General features: G+C 38.3%; 1 protein-coding gene across 3 annotated transcripts in view; it reads right to left on the bottom strand.

Annotated features, from left to right (window-relative positions):
* The window catches only part of CYP7B1 (cytochrome P450 family 7 subfamily B member 1), a 130,174-nt gene that overhangs the window by 7,272 nt on the left and 105,192 nt on the right, over window positions 1-17,710 (bottom strand). Inside the window, exons 1-5 of one of the 3 annotated variants that reach the window (XM_074898897.1) lie at window positions 15,822-15,929; window positions 15,007-15,143; window positions 8,011-8,607; window positions 7,360-7,566; window positions 1,081-1,259 (exon numbers count right to left, since the gene is read on the bottom strand). In XM_074898897.1, the coding sequence (XP_074754998.1) occupies window positions 1,081-1,259; window positions 7,360-7,566; window positions 8,011-8,587 (963 nt within the window). In that variant the 5' untranslated portion in view covers window positions 8,588-8,607; window positions 15,007-15,143; window positions 15,822-15,929. Of the gene's footprint in view, window positions 1-1,080; window positions 1,260-7,359; window positions 7,567-8,010; window positions 8,608-11,352; window positions 11,417-15,006; window positions 15,144-15,821; window positions 15,930-17,710 lie in introns of those variants that run through there. The other 2 variants (XM_074898899.1, XM_074898898.1) reach the window with 2 other exon arrangements.

Here is a 17,710-nt window from a genome sequence, read left to right as displayed (position 1 = left end):
CTTACTCCTGCTAACTCTGACACGCTCCACACCTCCTCTCACAGAGGCTGGTGAAGTTCCTGCTCAGCGAGAGCTGTCCCGCACCAACAAGGCACTTGAATCTCATCTTTCCTCTGCAACCTCATATCCTTAAATTCTTGAAAGGGAGAGAGCCTCAGGGAGCAATGCCTCTAACATGGGTTTTCTGTAAACATGTAAAAAAATCCAGTTCCATTCTTCTTTGGCTCCAATACCAAGGATGGAAATCAGCATGGCAAGGAGACAGCCATTTGCTTCGGAAAATGGGGATGAGGAACGCATCATGTGTGATCTCTTGCCTCTCAGGCAGAGGAGGCATTTCACAGCCTCAGAGTGCACCCTTGCTCTTCCTCCATGGAACCCTGGGCTGGGGACAGCAACCCGGGGGAGTAACCTCGCTGAGATGAGGACTATTCAATTTGCATGCAGGTGGTGAACTTCTGAAGCTGTATTAAGGCTGGGGCAGGGTGGATTAATTTCCAGTCTTTGATATTCATTAACTCAAGCGTCAGAGAAAAATACAAGGAGATGACACAATTACTCTCTGAGCTTCGCTGCAGAGCAACAGCTTTACAGTCTCAAGTTCGCAACACTCTACTAATTGATCAAGAAGGGGTGAATCCCTACAAAGGGAGGTGAAAAAACATAAGGCTCAAGTAAGACACTGCTATTATAGGGCTTCAGAGAGTCAATGATGCTTTGGGGGCACTTAGCTAAATGGCCCACATTATTTGCTATTTAAGCCACCTTCTATTATTCAGCCCTCCTTGGGTATCAAATGATCCACTGCCAAACAAAACCCACATTTAGCCTAAAGTTTATGGTAGTCAATGTGCAATTGTCAATTCCTTTGAAAGCAGTTGCAGTCAGTCTCATCACCATATTTCTCTCTTCAGGCCATGAATCCTTTGACCTATAGGGCCCTAGAAAATACATCTGAAAGTGGGAAGATTTGTTCCACAAGAAGGAACAGCAGTAAAAAAAACCAACCCACAGATCACAAAAGGCTTGGCTGCTGTAATGTGCCTGGAGTAGGAAGAGTAGCACCAGCTAGATGTTTACCTTAGGATCTTCATAAACCTCAGGGTCCATGTGCAAAATCTGTGGGTAAAGGGCTATCCAGTCTCCTTTCCTCAAACCGACTTCTTGATTCCCTTCAAGCTTGAGAATAAAATCCTCCTGGCTGATGCGAATGTTCATGGAGGATGAACACATCCGTAAACTCTCGTTTAAGGCGCTCTCTGCGATTAAACAAAAGTGGAGGGGGGGAAGCATCAGAAATATGGGAGATGACTGGAAGTTATACATGGCTACAGCTGCTGAATCTCGACAGGTTTAGTAGGGCAGGCTTAAGGAAAAAAACAGGAAAAAATCCAGAAACCAAACCAAACATAAAGCAGAGACCAGGAGGAGGCAATAAACAACCCCGCAGGGCAGGGGGAGAGCTGCGGTGCTGAACCTCCCGATGTGATTCTCACTGATGGTGCTGAGAAATCCTGTCGGCTGTAAGCAGCACCGAGTTTTGGGTGGAAAGTCATTATTCAGGCATCACGTTGAAAACAACACCATCAAAAGACACGAATGCTTTATGCATTTACATATATTTTGGAGGTTGCAAGCAAATACCAGTGGAAGCATCCATGGAGCTGTTTAGCTTGCCTTTTGAAAGCTACTGGATGTAATGGCAGAACTATACGTTAGAAAAATAATTTTGCTTTTTAATTCTGTAGTCACTCTGAGGATTTTAAAATTTATTTATTTCTTTTCAGTGTGCTGTGCTGTCAAATGATAGTGTCTGATATGGTCAGAGTGAATGAAGGCAATTCATTACTTGCCTGGTAATTTTAAGAGAGAAAGACACTTTTAATTGGACAAGAGAAAACGAAACATAGTTCAGGCTTAGGGAAAGCAAGATTTCTGTCTCCACCATCACATACTGGAAGGCTCCAGAAGCTGAATGTCCTTGCTTTCCCAGTGGCCTTCACCTTTTGCTCCTAGCACGACAGATTTTATGGCTAATTTCCGGCAATTTATCCTGGCAGTTTGAGGAGGAATTCCTTTGGGAATAATATGCATAATTTGCATAAATCATTCTGATAGCATGTATATCAGCATGTAGCTCCTGTCTAGGGCTGCATCTCTTGCTTTGTAATCAAAACTGACTATTTTTCCACCAGTGTGTATGGGCGCTGTTATATGTGACTTGATTCCTTCTAATCATCAGTGTGAAAAATAGCCTAAAATAGGGTTTTATTTGCACATAATAATCCATTTGTGTCTGCATTTATGTTCTGTGATATCAAATAAGCCTTCTCTAAGTGTTCACCATGGCACTGTAACTGCTGCACCCAAAAGGTTAGGTTTATTAGAGACAGTAGCCACCCAGTGTAGATGCCTCTGAAGAAAAATAATAACAAACGTTCTTTCAGTGAAAATTAAATCTGGTGTGGCATGCATAGCAAATAAAGTGGCCCTGGATGCTTTCTTGCAGGAGGTTTTTCCTTAAGCATGCATTTGTCTAAAGAAATGAGGCTGCGGTCAGCTTTGTGTGGCCAGCGCCGTGATTCAATGTGACGTACAGTGAGTCTGTGCATATTCTTTTGGACTGCCTTCGTTACTATAATCAGGCAGAGTCAAATCGGCTTGTTGGTGACGAAGCCAGAAAAGAACCCTGGTTCCAGAAGATGGCCTCTACTGCGGATAGCCACAAGGCACCTGACACGATAGATTTCAACTGGCAGTGCTCTGGCAACAAAACTTTACATGGTACAAAGAAAGAGTCCAGCCTCCACTCCCAAACTGTCTTCAACCTGCAGAAAATGAAGCTGGTAACTCCACACTGGTCCACCATTTGGAAACGGTGGTAACACACATAGCGACAGCAGAAATCAAATGAGGAAGAGGCAAGGAGGGGGGAAAAAAGAAAAGAAAACTAATTATTAAAGCGCCACTAGGAAACAGCAGGTTTACATTTAACTGCTCAAGTGATGCGGTCACATCCTATCGGCGGACATCCTCCCAGAAAGCACGGCAGTCCCTGCCCGCTGCTGGATCCCAAATGACAATTGGGCAGCATATCTTATGCAGAAGTTAATCACAATAATGGAGCACAAAGTGTGGCTTAGCGGTCAGATCGTAAATGACAAATCTGTTTTACCTTCCAGTACCAGTTATGTGTGGAAGGCGAGCTTGGCTCTCGCTCTGAGCGATCATGCCGATAATCATTAGATGACAAAAGTAATGAGTCACATTATGATCAACAAAGGAGAATGGAGCTTATATGGCTTTGCAGGCTCACATTAAAAAAATAGACAGTCAGCTTTCCACAAATGCTGGAGTTATACATTGAGAGGAATGACAACTGCACAATAAAACTGCAGCCTTTACTTGCAGTTGTCATAGTTCAGCAGACACCAGCCATCGCTGCTGACAGACCAGCTGGGTAGCTTGGGAGGCCTTCCATTCTGCACCGTGAGGTACAGTAAATTATCCAGCACGGTAGAGCAACATCTGTTTCTGTGCTTGTGCCGAACAAACAAGGCAATTTAAAGCATACCAAGGGATAACCAAGCAGCAAATGAACATGACCCTCATTTTTTTCCCCCCTTCTTACACACATGAGATGCTAAACTTCACTGTGCGAGCGCTACATAAAGAAGCCAGGCTGTTGTTTGATAAGGTGTTGTCAGAGAGATTTTACATATTTTCTGGGGGGTGGGGGGTGGGGGGGAGAGGGAGATATATCTCTCTCATAGTATTGTTATTCTTAGAATCCTCCCACTTCTCTCTTCGTTTCTCTTATACTAAAGCTAGCACTCAGCTTCCAATTCATTCTAGATTTTTTTAAAAAACTGTTTCAATATACTTATAAATATTCAGTCTTTAAACCCTAATTTGCTATACTTAGTTCACATGCCTTCAAGCATTTGTCTTCCAATTTCCACTGAATAAATGCGTACTAATGAGAAATAGAGCAAGCTGCTGAGGCAAAGCTGGGTGACTTGAGCCTGGCCTGCCACCAGCTTGTGATAGGCAGGCAAATTGAGTTAAAATGAAAAGTCTTGTCAGCTGAAATACAACATGGTAGCCAAACAGCAAGCTGTCAATCATCCAGCCAAAACAAGGGACTGCAGGTAATAAAAGGTCATTGTGAATCATAAGTGCATTTGGCTTTCGTAGGCAAGTTAATTTTAATTAAACATGATCTCTATCTGTAAATGTTTTATAAAACTTATTGTGCATAATGGATTGTTAATTTTACACTAACACATAGCAGGTAATAGGGTACTATAATTATTAGAGTGTATTGTAGGAAAATAGCTATCGAGTATGCAAATATTTGGGGGGGGGTCATTTACCCACAGGCATCACGGTGTGCCAACACAAACGATAATCTGAAACAAGTACATTTGCATCTTACTAAGAACTAAATGGTACTGCCCAGCCCGTTCCAGGAAAATATATTCATTTCCCTCAATCCAACCAACGATTTTAATGTTTAGCATTTGTGTTACGACTGCACACTCTGCATTAGCTGTTTTTGGGTTCCTACCCTTTCTCGTGTACAAAACAATTTTTCAAGCTGTGCTCTTTTCGCAGGAAATATCTGGGATTCAGCAATGACCCGGGGCAAGAATACTTCACCATATAAATGAATGGACTAATATTAAACAAACGAACTGACTGAACATGCCTAGCATTAAACATGCACTAAGTATATCTCTGCTTTACCCTTTGCATTTCTACTATAACCATAAAAACTGACAGACCATTCTCGTGTGTCGTTTACCATATTAGAGCTCTGTTGTAAAGCCATAACGACTACTAATGTATGTTACTCTGCACACACAAATATGCGCGTTTGGGTTTCGGGGAAAAGTCTTACATAGATAAAACAGTGTGTTGCCCCAGAAATGCCATCAGAAAAAAATAATCGGGGACAATATTTGCTAGTTTTACTGGGGGGCAAAAGCTTTTTTTCTTTTTTTTAATAAAAAGATCACATACCTGGGCTTTGAATTTAGAAGCAAATCAGGCCATGTTGTTCCCTAAACCCAAAGAATCTGACCAAAACAACAACATTGCTTCCTGGGAAAGGTTTTTTAGCAATTCTTGCTTGTTCTCTGTAGCATGAGGAATCCAAAAAAAGTCTCTTGTTATAGTAGGCCAAAATGAGGACGGAGAATCAGAGTGCTTAAAACAGGAGAATGAGATGACAAGGTGACGAACATACAAGAATCCCACCTGGTCTGCCTTAGTCAAGAGCAGGGACACAAATACCCGTTTCCTACACTCTAGGTTGACACAAGGGGAGTGGGAAGAGGAAAAGCTCAGTCTTGGAGGTTGGGATCAGTGAGCTGCAAGGACAAAGGCAGTGCTGGTCCACCGTCTTCCTGTGACATGGGGATTTTTGATGTGCAAGCAATGCAAATTGGGATTTTTGTCCCTCCTACACATTTATTAAGAAAACATCCTTTTCCCCTTTCCACTGAAGCATGACTTCAATTCTCTTATGGTACAGATTTTTTTTCTATATTATTATTTTATGGGACAGTATCCAGCCCTTTATGACTTAAGTGCCAGAAGAATTGAAATCTAGCTTCTGTTCATATCACATTACGGTTAACATGATTATAAAATTTAACAAAAGCATTACAAGAATACTACAAAGTAGGATGTGGCACTTTCCTCTCAACACATAAATCAAATGTAACCAACGTATTTCAAGATTTCAAGGAGCAGCAGAGGAATGACACAGTTAATGTTTTAAACTGTTCGTGCCATTTTGCACCAGATGGTTTTAGTGAAGCGCATGCTTTTATTTTCTTTATTCTTATACTTTTGGGGTGCCTTTTTTTTTTTTTTTTTTTTTCTTTTCCTTTTCCCTTGCTGTTCCCATCTCAGTCTCCAAATACAAAATAAATTCTCTCTTGATCTTCCTGACGCTCCGTAACTTTTATTTTTTGGTGGATGCCACCTCTGATGTGAAGCAGTTTTACTTGTGTTCCTTAAAAGTGCTTTAAATGCTTAGAATGTCATGTTATTCTTCAGAAGTGTCCCTGTCATCTAATACCTCCCTTACTTCAAAAGCATTCTCCATCAGTTAGAGATAAATCTGCACCAAAACAGCCACGACTCCAGATGAAACCAATTTACTAGACTCACACTATATAAGATTAACATTAATGCTCTAACAAAAAGTAGCTGGATCAAACTCAATTTTATATTTGTACTATGAGAAGCAAATCAAGTTTGAACACAGATTCTCGAGACATGCCACACTGATTGGTTCTGGAGAATGGCAGCTAGTACTTAGATCCAAACCAGGCACAGAGACTACACTTCTCCCTTGACACAGCTTCATTTAAGAGTGGAACATCAATTCAGGCCATGAGCTACCAAGACATATGGACATGAATTACCAAAACATATAGACGTGAGCTCAGTTTTAACAGAAGACTGTTTCTAATATTTAAAAACAGAGGAATATTGAACCTTTAAGCTTTTATTCAGCTGTTGTATACCCTACTAACACTACCTATGAAGAATTTCAGATGCTTAAAGGTCAGGTTCATACCTGCTACATCCTCTTTCCTCCCTTGGGCTAATTTTAGCATTTATCTTGCCAGTGCCTGTGCACTAGCAAATGAAGTGAAACCATCAGCTGATGCTCTGAAGGCCTTTCCAGCTCCTGGATCAAACTAATTCCAGTGGCCACTGGCAAGGGTCTCCCTCTGAACCCCTGATCCAGAATTAGAAGATCTGTATTTCCCTTAAAGCTCCCTATTTGGCATCAAGGTACTTTTTTCATTACTGAAAACACCACTTCTACTTTGCAAAGCTTTACCTTCTTGTATTTCGTTTGGAGGCACTGCTCAACTGAAGCACACTTTAGAAGTCTTTTTGTTTTGTTACAGGGAGAGAAAGAAAGAAACTGTTTGTGAAAAAATTACATTTGCAGTTTAAATACATTATCCCACTTTAATTTCAGAAAAGGGTCTTTCTTGGCAGTACCATACAGAAGTATTTGAAATGCATTAACACTTCGGCAGATGCTCAGAATCAAACAACTTAATAGGCATCAACTTTTTTTCAAATAATTGCAAAGCTTCAATTTAGCCTTTTGCATACCTTGCATAGTTAATTACCTAGGCTTTAATGTTTACATGCAATGAGAGTATCTACAGCTATAAACTACATAATTTATAATTGATGTAAATGGGTGTTATTATGTCAATTAGGCAGCTGTGTCCTCCACCTTCTCAGTAAACAGAAATGAGTGATAAACTGAGTTTGCCGGGAGAGCCCCTCTTTTCTTCCTAACAGATAAAAATAAATTACCTAGGTAGACCAGGTTGTCCAATTGTTCTCTGGTGAGGTGGATGTTATATGTGGGCCCTCTCTTTTGACCTGTTGACTGCAGCAAATGGTCAATCTCGTCACGCACCGCTGCAAGAGCTTCTGGGTGCCGCAGAAGATAATACATGGCCCAGAATGTAGCTGGAATCGTGTTTCCCACAGAGGCCCACAGGAAGGCAAAATGATGTGCTGGGAGAAAATAAGTGAAAAGGAAGATTAATAGCGTTTATTACACTGATTAGATTTGCAGTGTGCTAATTAAAAGATGTTAGGACACAGACCTAGCCAAGGATCAGTGAATGCTAATGAGGACCAATAGGCTTCTGAAGTCTAATTTTCTGCTTAATGAGAATAGTTTGAAATGTAATGTCGGGGGGGGGGGGGGAATAAGGGGAGGAAATGCAGCTCAGTTATAATCTTTCTCATTATCACCATTAAGTATCTTGTTTTACCACCTCAGCACAAAAAAAAAAATCAATTATCATAGAGGGTTGTTTCAGAGTAAAACATTTTATCATTAGCCAATTAGAAAGAACATAAAAAAATTTCAAGGTCGCCATTTTGCCTTTTTATTTCAAAGGTCTATAGTAAATTATTTTATTTTAGACAAGCAATCATTCATAAGTTTCCTACCTGCTTTGTCATAATCTCCAAGCAGCTCATATTTCTCAAATATATCTTGTCTGGCTTGGACCACTTTTGACCCTCCCAGCCATTTTGTCATGTTCTGAAGTAAAAAATGATGTATAAGCTCCTTCCGAACCTTCTTGGTAGCTCCTAGCAACTCAATTGGTATGTTTGCAGCTAAATAGGGAAAGCTGGCATCAAACTTGATAAATTTGTCTCTGATTTCACTAATAACTTTGTGGCCATCTGCAGCAGGAACTCTTCCATATAGTGTTACAAAACTGGCTTCAAACATTACAGAGCAGCAGAATTTGTACATTTTTTCTGTTTCCCAATCTGTTGCTTGCGAGCATTTCCATTCAAATATATCCTGGAGATTTTTCATCATGTGGTCAGAAATGATATCCAAAGGCTTGCCTTGTAAATACTGGTAGATTCTGTGCAGGTTTTCCTTGAGATCGGGGAACTTTCCTTTTGACAAGGCTGGGTAGTCAAAAGTTTTGGAAGCCATTTTATCAGCAAATTCATGAAATTCAAGTTGCTTGCTATTTCGAATGACATAGACATATTGAAATGGGTCCATGATAAAGGTAATATATCTACCTGAATAGAAGAAAAGAAAAAAATAGAGATGTGCACTTTTATAATCTGGTGACACTTTCGGAAGTAGTAACTGAAAATAAGGCAATGTCTGGGAAAAAAGCACAAAGAAAATCCCCAAAGCAAAGATCTGTGAAGAAATCTTCAAAGCAGAAAAAAAAGAAAAGAAAAAAGGAAGACGTAACAAGTTTTATTTCAAGTTTTATTTAGATTCTCTTTGTCAGGATGCAGATTCCACCTATGTACACTTCTATGGCTCTTCTATAATCAATGTGAAGCCATTTCCATGTAGACTGATCTACTGGTTTTGCTAACAGTAGGGTGTGATCTCTCCAGTTGTGCCACTCTGAAATAAATAATTTACTACTCTGGTATAATTCATGGAAATACAATGTGGACTCATAGCAGCATTTTGAAAGTTGTAGTTTTTACCAGCAGGAAGGGAGAAACACACACATTTCACCTGCACAGAGGAAAGTGAACGGCAGGGGCTGGAAAACATGCCACCTAGGCAGCTTTTCTTCAAGCAGATGACACAGACACTCAAAATCTGCTGCTTACGGATTTAACTGCACACTGGAAACCTCCAACATTTAAAGCCCCTCTCACATCTGTTCTTTGCCTGAAGTTTTGCTTTTTATTAAGAATGTGCTTAGCATCTGTAAAAAGACTTGATTTTGAAGCCACAGGTTACAATGGAGTGGTACCATTTTTAAGATGGGTGCCATCTTGGGGTACACACTGTCCCAGCGCTATCATGCATTGGGCCAGAGTGCACCCACAACTTCCTACCCTTCCTGAGGTACTTAATGTGGTGACACAGCCGTACCTTCAGCTGCTTGTACACGGGAACAGGACGGCATCAAGTCTGATGCTTTTTTCAAGTTGCCCATGTCAGAAAAATCCTGCAATTTCTCCCTAAGCTTTAAGTCAACTACCAAAGAAGGGCATTCTGGTGAACTATCATGAATCAAAATGCTAACGCTCCCAAAGCTCAATTAAATCTTAACTCTTTATAGATGATTCCCATGTTAAGTCTTAATTTAGAGTTTCTGATTCTTAACTTGAACAGAGAGGTGCATTAGGGAAAAAGGCTACCCATTAAAATGTACACATCATGTGTGAAATATCCTAGCTATAAACTCGGGAAAATAGCAGAGCTTCCAGCACTTACAGTCTAATTCTGTCTTACTAAAGGGACGAATCTCCTTTGATTTTAATGGGAACACTACATGTTTAACTGAGGACCAAATTTGGCTCTGTGACAGATGTCCTGAGATAAAGTAGTCACTACCACTAAAAATGTCAACAAGTATCCATGGTTACCATATAGTGATATTTGAATTATCATAGTCATTTTGTATCCTGACTTGTGTATACACACAGGGTTCTATGGTAAATCTGGGTGCGCTCTGGACTTCCTCTGCAATTACCAGCTGCCATAATTTCCCCCCTGATTACATCCACTGCAATCCCAGTGAACCAGTAAGGAAATGCAAGGGATAAATTGAGACAGACTTTGACCCCCTTTTTGATCAACAGTGTGTGAAGGTTTGTAAGGTACTCGTAGAGTTTGCTTTATTGTAACATAATCAATCATAGATATAATTTTTAAAGAATAAATATATTGAGAAATCAGCATGGAAAAGAGATCCTGAATTCCCAGTTCCTTTTTCTGTTAATTTTTTCCTTCCCAGATCACAGAGGCTGACAGGAATTTTTAGTCCCGACTTCTGCAGGATCTTTGTTGAAAGTCCTAGAATTGCTCTCTCTTTCCAGATTTCACCTATTGTCATGCTCTTTATTGAGGCTACCATCTTTGCGATCAAAGCTTGGAAAGAATGCCCATTGGAGCAATTTTTAATAAATAGATTTGGAGTGTTATTAACCCTAAAGATGAAAGCTGGCTTCCTAACTTTGCGTTTACAGGGTAAACAATTTAAGTTAAGATTTTTAATTAATATTAATTTAAACCATCTGTCCACCATCTGCTTATTTCTGATGCAAAATATGAGTTTCTTTGTGATCTTTAATCAGACACTTAGCAAACGCACATCAATTCTTATCATTTTTAAGTAAGAAAATTATTTTCAGCAAATGAGTTTTCAGACAAACAAACAATTTTAGCAATAATTTTAAATCAAAACTCACTCAACAGTAGCACATATTTTGGAAAAAAAAAGATCTCTGAGAAACAGAGTATCACAGATCCAGATTTTTATTATTCTCATCAGGTTCCTGGTAGCAAAAAGTAAGTGTGTACCAAAATATAATTCATTTTGTAGAATCAGTTCAGGCTCCAGACCACATCACTGCAAGTCAACAATATATATAAACAAATAAAGTAAAATACTTTTGTTACTGCATTTAGTAAAGGTCTGTATCATCAGAAAAGTGGAACCCCTCGATAACAAAGGCAGCTTGTTTACATACCTCACTGAGAATCTAATTTTAGATCTTTTAATTAGAAAAAGACTAAAATCTAGAGCTAATTAACTGCAGTTAGTAAGTTGTTGTGAGAGTGGGTATGGGAGCCTTAAGCAATTACAGTCATACTTGCACACAGATGCACTATGCAGCTACACCAGTTACCCCAGTCTCTTCCATACAGGAACAGATTGCTAATTACAAAACTATGCCCCAACACCTCCTCTACCCTGAGCAGCAAACATCCGAACAGAAACAAACTTTCTCACCTCAAGTTATAATTTAAAATTTTGTGAGTGTCAACATGGTCCTTAATTTTACCTTTTAAATCCTGTCGTCCCTGATGAGGTCTCTTCCCGCTTATTGTCCCTGGTGGTGTCAGAGACCAACAAATGCAAATCTCTCCTAGAGTTTCCAGTTATTACTTGGTATTTTAAAATGCAGGTTCCCCCCTCCCCTCCCATGCCTTTTCATTGTAGCTAATGTCAACAACTATCTCTTGAAAGTAGCCTTTTCTGAAACTGAACCCAAATCTTCATGCTCACAAGTTTCCATCAGAGTACTGGTAAAGGTAAACGCCACATCAGCCAAAAGTGGAGGCATATCACATGCTCCACAAATCAGGAAGCCTTAGATATTGAAGTTATTTATATAGAAACTGCTGGGAACTGAGCCTTTCCTTAGATTGTAAAAAAATCCTTCAACACAGAAAACTCAGTAGACATGTCCATACAGAAATGTCACACTCCAAATCCCAGCAGTTTAAGTCACAGCTATTTTATTTAGTACCATAGAAACAAGTCAAAAGAAGAGATGTATCCTTGTTTCTTTAAAAAAGCCCTCTTCATTTTTTTTTTTAAATATGGCTACAGAGAATTCATATTTCCCCATCCAATCCTTCAGTCTGCATTACATCCATGCTGCAAATAGCCTGGTTATCTCCATTTAGTTTCTACAGTTTCCTAGAAATAGAAGATTGATGTGGAAAATATGAAAATTGTCAACTTTGGTAAATCTGAGCACACAAGCCAGTATTTGTATGATAGTTAAGAAATTACTCTAATAATGCATTCTGGAGATTTTTAATGCTAATGATGAAAGACAAGCATTTCAGACGGCATTTAATGACGGATGTTATTTCAGTAATGCTTACAGCAGGCTTCAGCTTGGTAAGGAGTTAATGTAAATTACCTTTTGCCTAAAAGAGAAAAATGTGATATGTTACTGTAGGTGCATCATGATTTAAAAGCAAAGAATGACTTAGCAGCAGTATTCAAAAAGACAATTGTGCTTAGTAAAAAATCCCAAGATTGTTTTATTAAAAGTTGAGTTAGTCTCGGAGAGAGTGTTGTAAGTAAGGTTCAGTATTGTTCCTAATAACTTCTCAGGAAAAGGAGACAAAGTTTAATCCTGAGAAACAATGACAAAACTGTTTCAAGCTCTTTTACATTCTTACCTAGCCATCTGACTATGCTGCTGACCCTTAACAAGAAGAGAGGTTGGCTTGGGAAGTATGATCATCTCAAGAACACAGACTCTCTCTCTCTCTCTCTCTCCTTCCCCTCCTTATTCTTTTTTTTTCTCGGCCCCCCCCCCCCTTTTTTTTTTTTTTTTGGTAAGACTATTGCATTTACGTAATCATCCTCTTATTAGGGAGATTCTGCTGAACTGCTGACAATGATGTACAGTGGTGCTTCGCTGGCATGACGTTTGGGGAAAACGATTCTGCTGCACCACCACACAAAACCAATTAGAGAACTATTTTCTGCGACAGGTCAGGAATTTACATTGTTTCTCATAGAAAGATGTGCTTTTTAATTTCTTTATTAAGATGACATACATGTCCCTTGCGACTTTTAGGGATGACAATCATTTGCTCATCACATGGGGAAGTACAATCAGCGAAATCGCATTACCGGTACGGGGCAATGCCAGAAACTCCAAGCATCGTTCCGTATTTTCCAAATGAACTAGTTTGAGAACCAATAATTAGAACAATATATATCGATATAATTTTTTGACAGGACCTTTAGACACCCACCAGGGGGGTAAAGTAATGACAGTCCATATACAGCAGGCTACGCTATGTTTGCCGAACATATAAACATCATCTTTGTCAAATCAGCAAGACATATAGAAATCCTGTAGGTCTTCAGATCAGGACATGACAGGAGGCACTAACTAGCTTCAGCTTCTTCCTTGATTGACAAATTATTTCTCCTTAGTGAAGTCTTGATGGTCAGTATTTTTATACCAAAAAAAAGAGAACTTGAAGTGGTATCATCTCTGTTATGACAAATACAAAATCAAAGATTTCCCTGCATAAAGCTGAAATCATACCCAGAACTCATTCCATTTACCTCAGTCTTTATCAAGAAAGGCTTCCTCAAAATACCTGAACACAGGGAGATTAGTTGAAATGCAATTTTGTTTAGCATGCAAATGGAAATTTGTGAAAATAAATTACACTCATAGATTGCTTAAACACACAAATTTCTAAACATAGCCTTGCATAAAATAATAAAGAGGTGAAAGAGAAATAAATATTTGATTAGACTCATTAAGGACTCTGAAGTATGACTGTATCTGGTTTTATTAATGTACTAAGGTAGTCTCTGAATTATAATTATTAATCTGTATTCGTAAGAAACCACAACTGTATATAGTGTGAGTGTACATTAACAATAAAAACTACTGTATTTAAACAAAAATTGGTCTTGTAATGTGTCAAACTCCCTTTCAAGATGAGAAAAATCTGAGCGTACCAGTTTCCAAAGAAAAAACCCTGAATGAATAAAATAATCACACTTTTAACAGAAATAAAAATGCTTTTTCAAAGGAAAAAAAGGAGCAGATTTGCTAAGAGGAAGAAAAATTTTATTGATTAAACATACAGACTGCAATTTAATTGTTAATTTTTGAAGAAAAAATAATTTTTATTGCAAAATATTACTTATATGGAAATATAAAGCTAATGCTGCTGCCATGAAATTACAAAGCAAACTTTATACTTTACATTTTTATTTGAAAGTCCCTAAAAATACAGGAATAGCTAAAAACAAGATAGACTGAACTCTAAAGATCATTTGAACAAGGATATCAGCATGTAAAGGTGCAAAAGATTCATTACATCCACCTACACTAATAAGAGTTTGCCTTTTTCTGAACAGAGGAAAATACTGGATTTTAAATTTATTTTAGTAAAAAGTACATCTCTGTGTATATATACACATGTAAATTTATAAATTTAAGTTTCATTCAAGATTTCAATTTCATTCTGGTTTTCTTCTACAGCTAAGTGTTTACGTGAACTCACTCACATGTTTGTATTTGAGCTAGTGTAGTAGTAATACAGCTATAAATACAAAAAGCAGCAAGGTTATATCATACTTTATTATATTGTTATTTTCAGCAAGCTTGATCAGAGTAAGAGGCTGGCAACGGGAAGTTTCTGTGTTCCAGTCCTATTGTACCACTGAGTCAATGTGTCATTCATTCCCTTGTGTTCCTGTCAACCAGTTGTAAAATGTGTGAGAACATATTCTGCACTTTTTTTCTTAAGTGTTTTCTAAATTTAATCTGATATTTTTCTGTGCGGTGTCAAGATGATGTTAGTTCTCTCTTCTCTAGGAAAAAAAACCCCACAATTAAATCTACTGGCAAAATCTATGTTCATACATTACATGCCTACAAATTCTGTCAATACTCACCTATACCTATATAAATATATGCATATATACCCATATATATATATATATGCACATATACCTACATAGTTGTACATAAATCCACATGCTCATAATTATACCCTATGGATACTAATTATGTATACAATCCATGTGAATTTAAGTCATTTTTATTGGCCTATACTATAAAAAATGGTTTTGGTTAAAGAAGATTTTAAGCAAAACATTTGAGTTAGTATTTAACTACACTGACGGAAAAAATCAGGACATATACTAAAATATTTCTCACCAGCAATATGTACAGTGAAAATATCTCCGAGTTTCTTTTGCTGATCCAGTAAGAATTTGAAAGCATCTTTTCTAAAAATCAAAGCCTTCCCAAGGTAAGGGATCCAGCCATTTATTAGTGGGGGCTCTCCAGTCTTCCTGTTAAAAACAGAAAAAAAAAATTAGGAATTCTGCATGAGAGCAACTCATCTTTATATCTATTTATATATTACACTTAGACCCACCATCTACATATATAATTCTTGCAGTGTATAATATGTTGTACAGAAAGTTCTTCAGATATGATGGCAAGTTAAATCTAATCACACCTCTGAGCACAGAAGGCTCTGTGTGGTGATCAGGAAAAATAAGTGAGAGAAATTGAGATGCATTTAACTACAGGTCGTCCAGTTATTACCACCAAGTTATGAACACAGAAAAATTACATGCAGTAGAAAATCTCCCAGCAAAGAGTCCTCTCATTTTCAGTATTTGGCGTATGAGAGGAAGATGTATTGGAAGGCAATTATGACAGATTTAGGTAAATAGGATGCTGACATACCACACAAACCAACAAGCCTTACAGATAATGTTTTAAGAATTTCAGTTTACCAGCACACAGACCAGCTACCATTCTAACTAAATATCTTTAAAATACAGAATAATAGAGGCTGAACATTTACCATAATAAATCTTTGTCTCCGTATATTTATAGTCTCCTAAACTAGGAATGTGTATGAACAGTTTAAGATTAAATTCTAGATAATTATATTTTCATCCCAGTCTAAAAAAGCAGCCTCGGTGTGTTAGTTATGTTTATGGAATAGTATAAAATACCTTTTAAGAATCTATTAAGTTACATTTTTCTTTAAAAAGGAAAAAACGTTCCCACACTGTCCTATTCCTGTCTGCGAGTAAATGTCTTTCCTTCGTGCTGGTCTTTAGTTGCTTCAATCTGATTTACAACAAAGAAACATAAAGCGTGCTTGCTCTGGAAAGGATTAAAACAAATACTCGTGAACAACTCTGCTGCTACATCCCATCTGTGAAGGTGACTTATACTACATGCAGAACAACCCATTCTGATTAAACACAAGATATTTACTAGCTTGGATCTAATCAAAGATCAAGGGATCACAAGCTTTACTACTATCATACACAGCACGGATTTTTATGTAGCTGGATTAACCCTATCATAGTCACATTCTCCCTTGAACTGCTGTATCAGAAATGAAAAAAAAAAAAAAGGGTAAACATGATATGCTGTATTTACATTTTTTATTTTCCTAATTAAAACTTTCTGAGCAGGAAATTACCAGCCAGAGATTTGCCCTCTTACTTAAAAAAGTTGCTATAAATTTAATTTACAGATAAACAGATGTGGCCAAACCAAGCTGCATATCTTGATCTCCTTCTGTTTAACTGACTACTAATTCTGAATGTTAATTTTCAAAAACATCCTTTTGTCCTCTAGAAAACCAGTAAACCTTCTGGTCCAAACTCAACAATCTCACAGCTGACACGTTCGCCCTGGCTTTTTCATTTCTTTTGTGGCTTTGGAGTTCTGTTTGTTTTGTGTTTTTTTGTGTTGGTTTTGGTTTTGTTTTCTTTTTGGGGGGGGGTGGGGGTGGAGAAGGTGGAGCCCCTCTTTTTTCAACACCTCCCATAAACCACTGCATTATCCATCCTCTAGTGGTCATGTAACAACAATATTTGATCACGTGGTCCACAAAACTTTGTAACCGTTAATTCTGTATTAAGTGAATACAAGAAAAGAACTAATCTGAGATTACACAAGAGGGATCAGCAGTCCTCAAAGTATAACAGCCCACGCGATACACTCAATTATCCTCTCCAAGTCCAAAAAGAATCTGGATGATTTACCCATTTTTTTCCCCCCAGACTGCTAAATCCTGAGAACGGCCGCCTTTCACTTCCAAGGCTGGACACTATGCCCCGTAAGTAGCAACCTGACAAATATTTAGATAGGCTTTTTGTCATCTTCTAATTGAATGCATCTAATTTCACCCTCCACGTTCTGTCATTCGGTCAGAAGCTGTATTCTTCACAAGCCCTCCGCCGGGTAGAAAGAAGGCAGCTCAGAAATCCAGAGGAAATTAACTTAATGCTCAAAGTCTGCGGGATCACATCAGGAAGACATTTTGCTATCACAAAGACGTGAGGGTCATCGTTTGCTTCAGACATGTTTAGCTCAGCAGCAATAAGCTTAACACTGTTAAACACTTGTGTCAAGGCTACGTGGCTTTCAGAGGAAAATATAACACCAGTTCAACTTACGACCCACAGCAGACTGATAACAGAAATGTGTCTTCATTTCTAGCTTTCCTTCTCTTTGGAAGATGGAGGTCATCTCCATGACTTATTGATGTCTGCTAACACACAGCAAAGAAAAGAGTGCTACATATAGTTTAGTGCTTCCAAAAATACAACGCTTCACTGCACAAACTTTTAAATAGTGCAGTGCAGCTGACCTGGGCCTCCTGAAGGACTCTCACCCACATCCCAAGCACCTCCAGTAGTTCTCATCAGCTTCAGATGCTACACTGAACCACTAACAAAGCCCACAGAAACTTGCTCATTAATTAGTTTGTTTATGAACTTCAACTCTGGACTCACACTTCACAGCCCTTGTAAAATTTGATGGCAAAACATTACAAATGTTAAAGTTACATTTTTCACATGACACAATATACATTGTTGTACCA

The sequence above is a fragment of the Athene noctua genome, chromosome 2, assembly GCF_965140245.1.
Source record: "Athene noctua chromosome 2, bAthNoc1.hap1.1, whole genome shotgun sequence".
NCBI lineage: Eukaryota > Metazoa > Chordata > Aves > Strigiformes > Strigidae > Athene > Athene noctua.
This window is presented reverse-complemented; position numbering and strand designations above follow the sequence as displayed.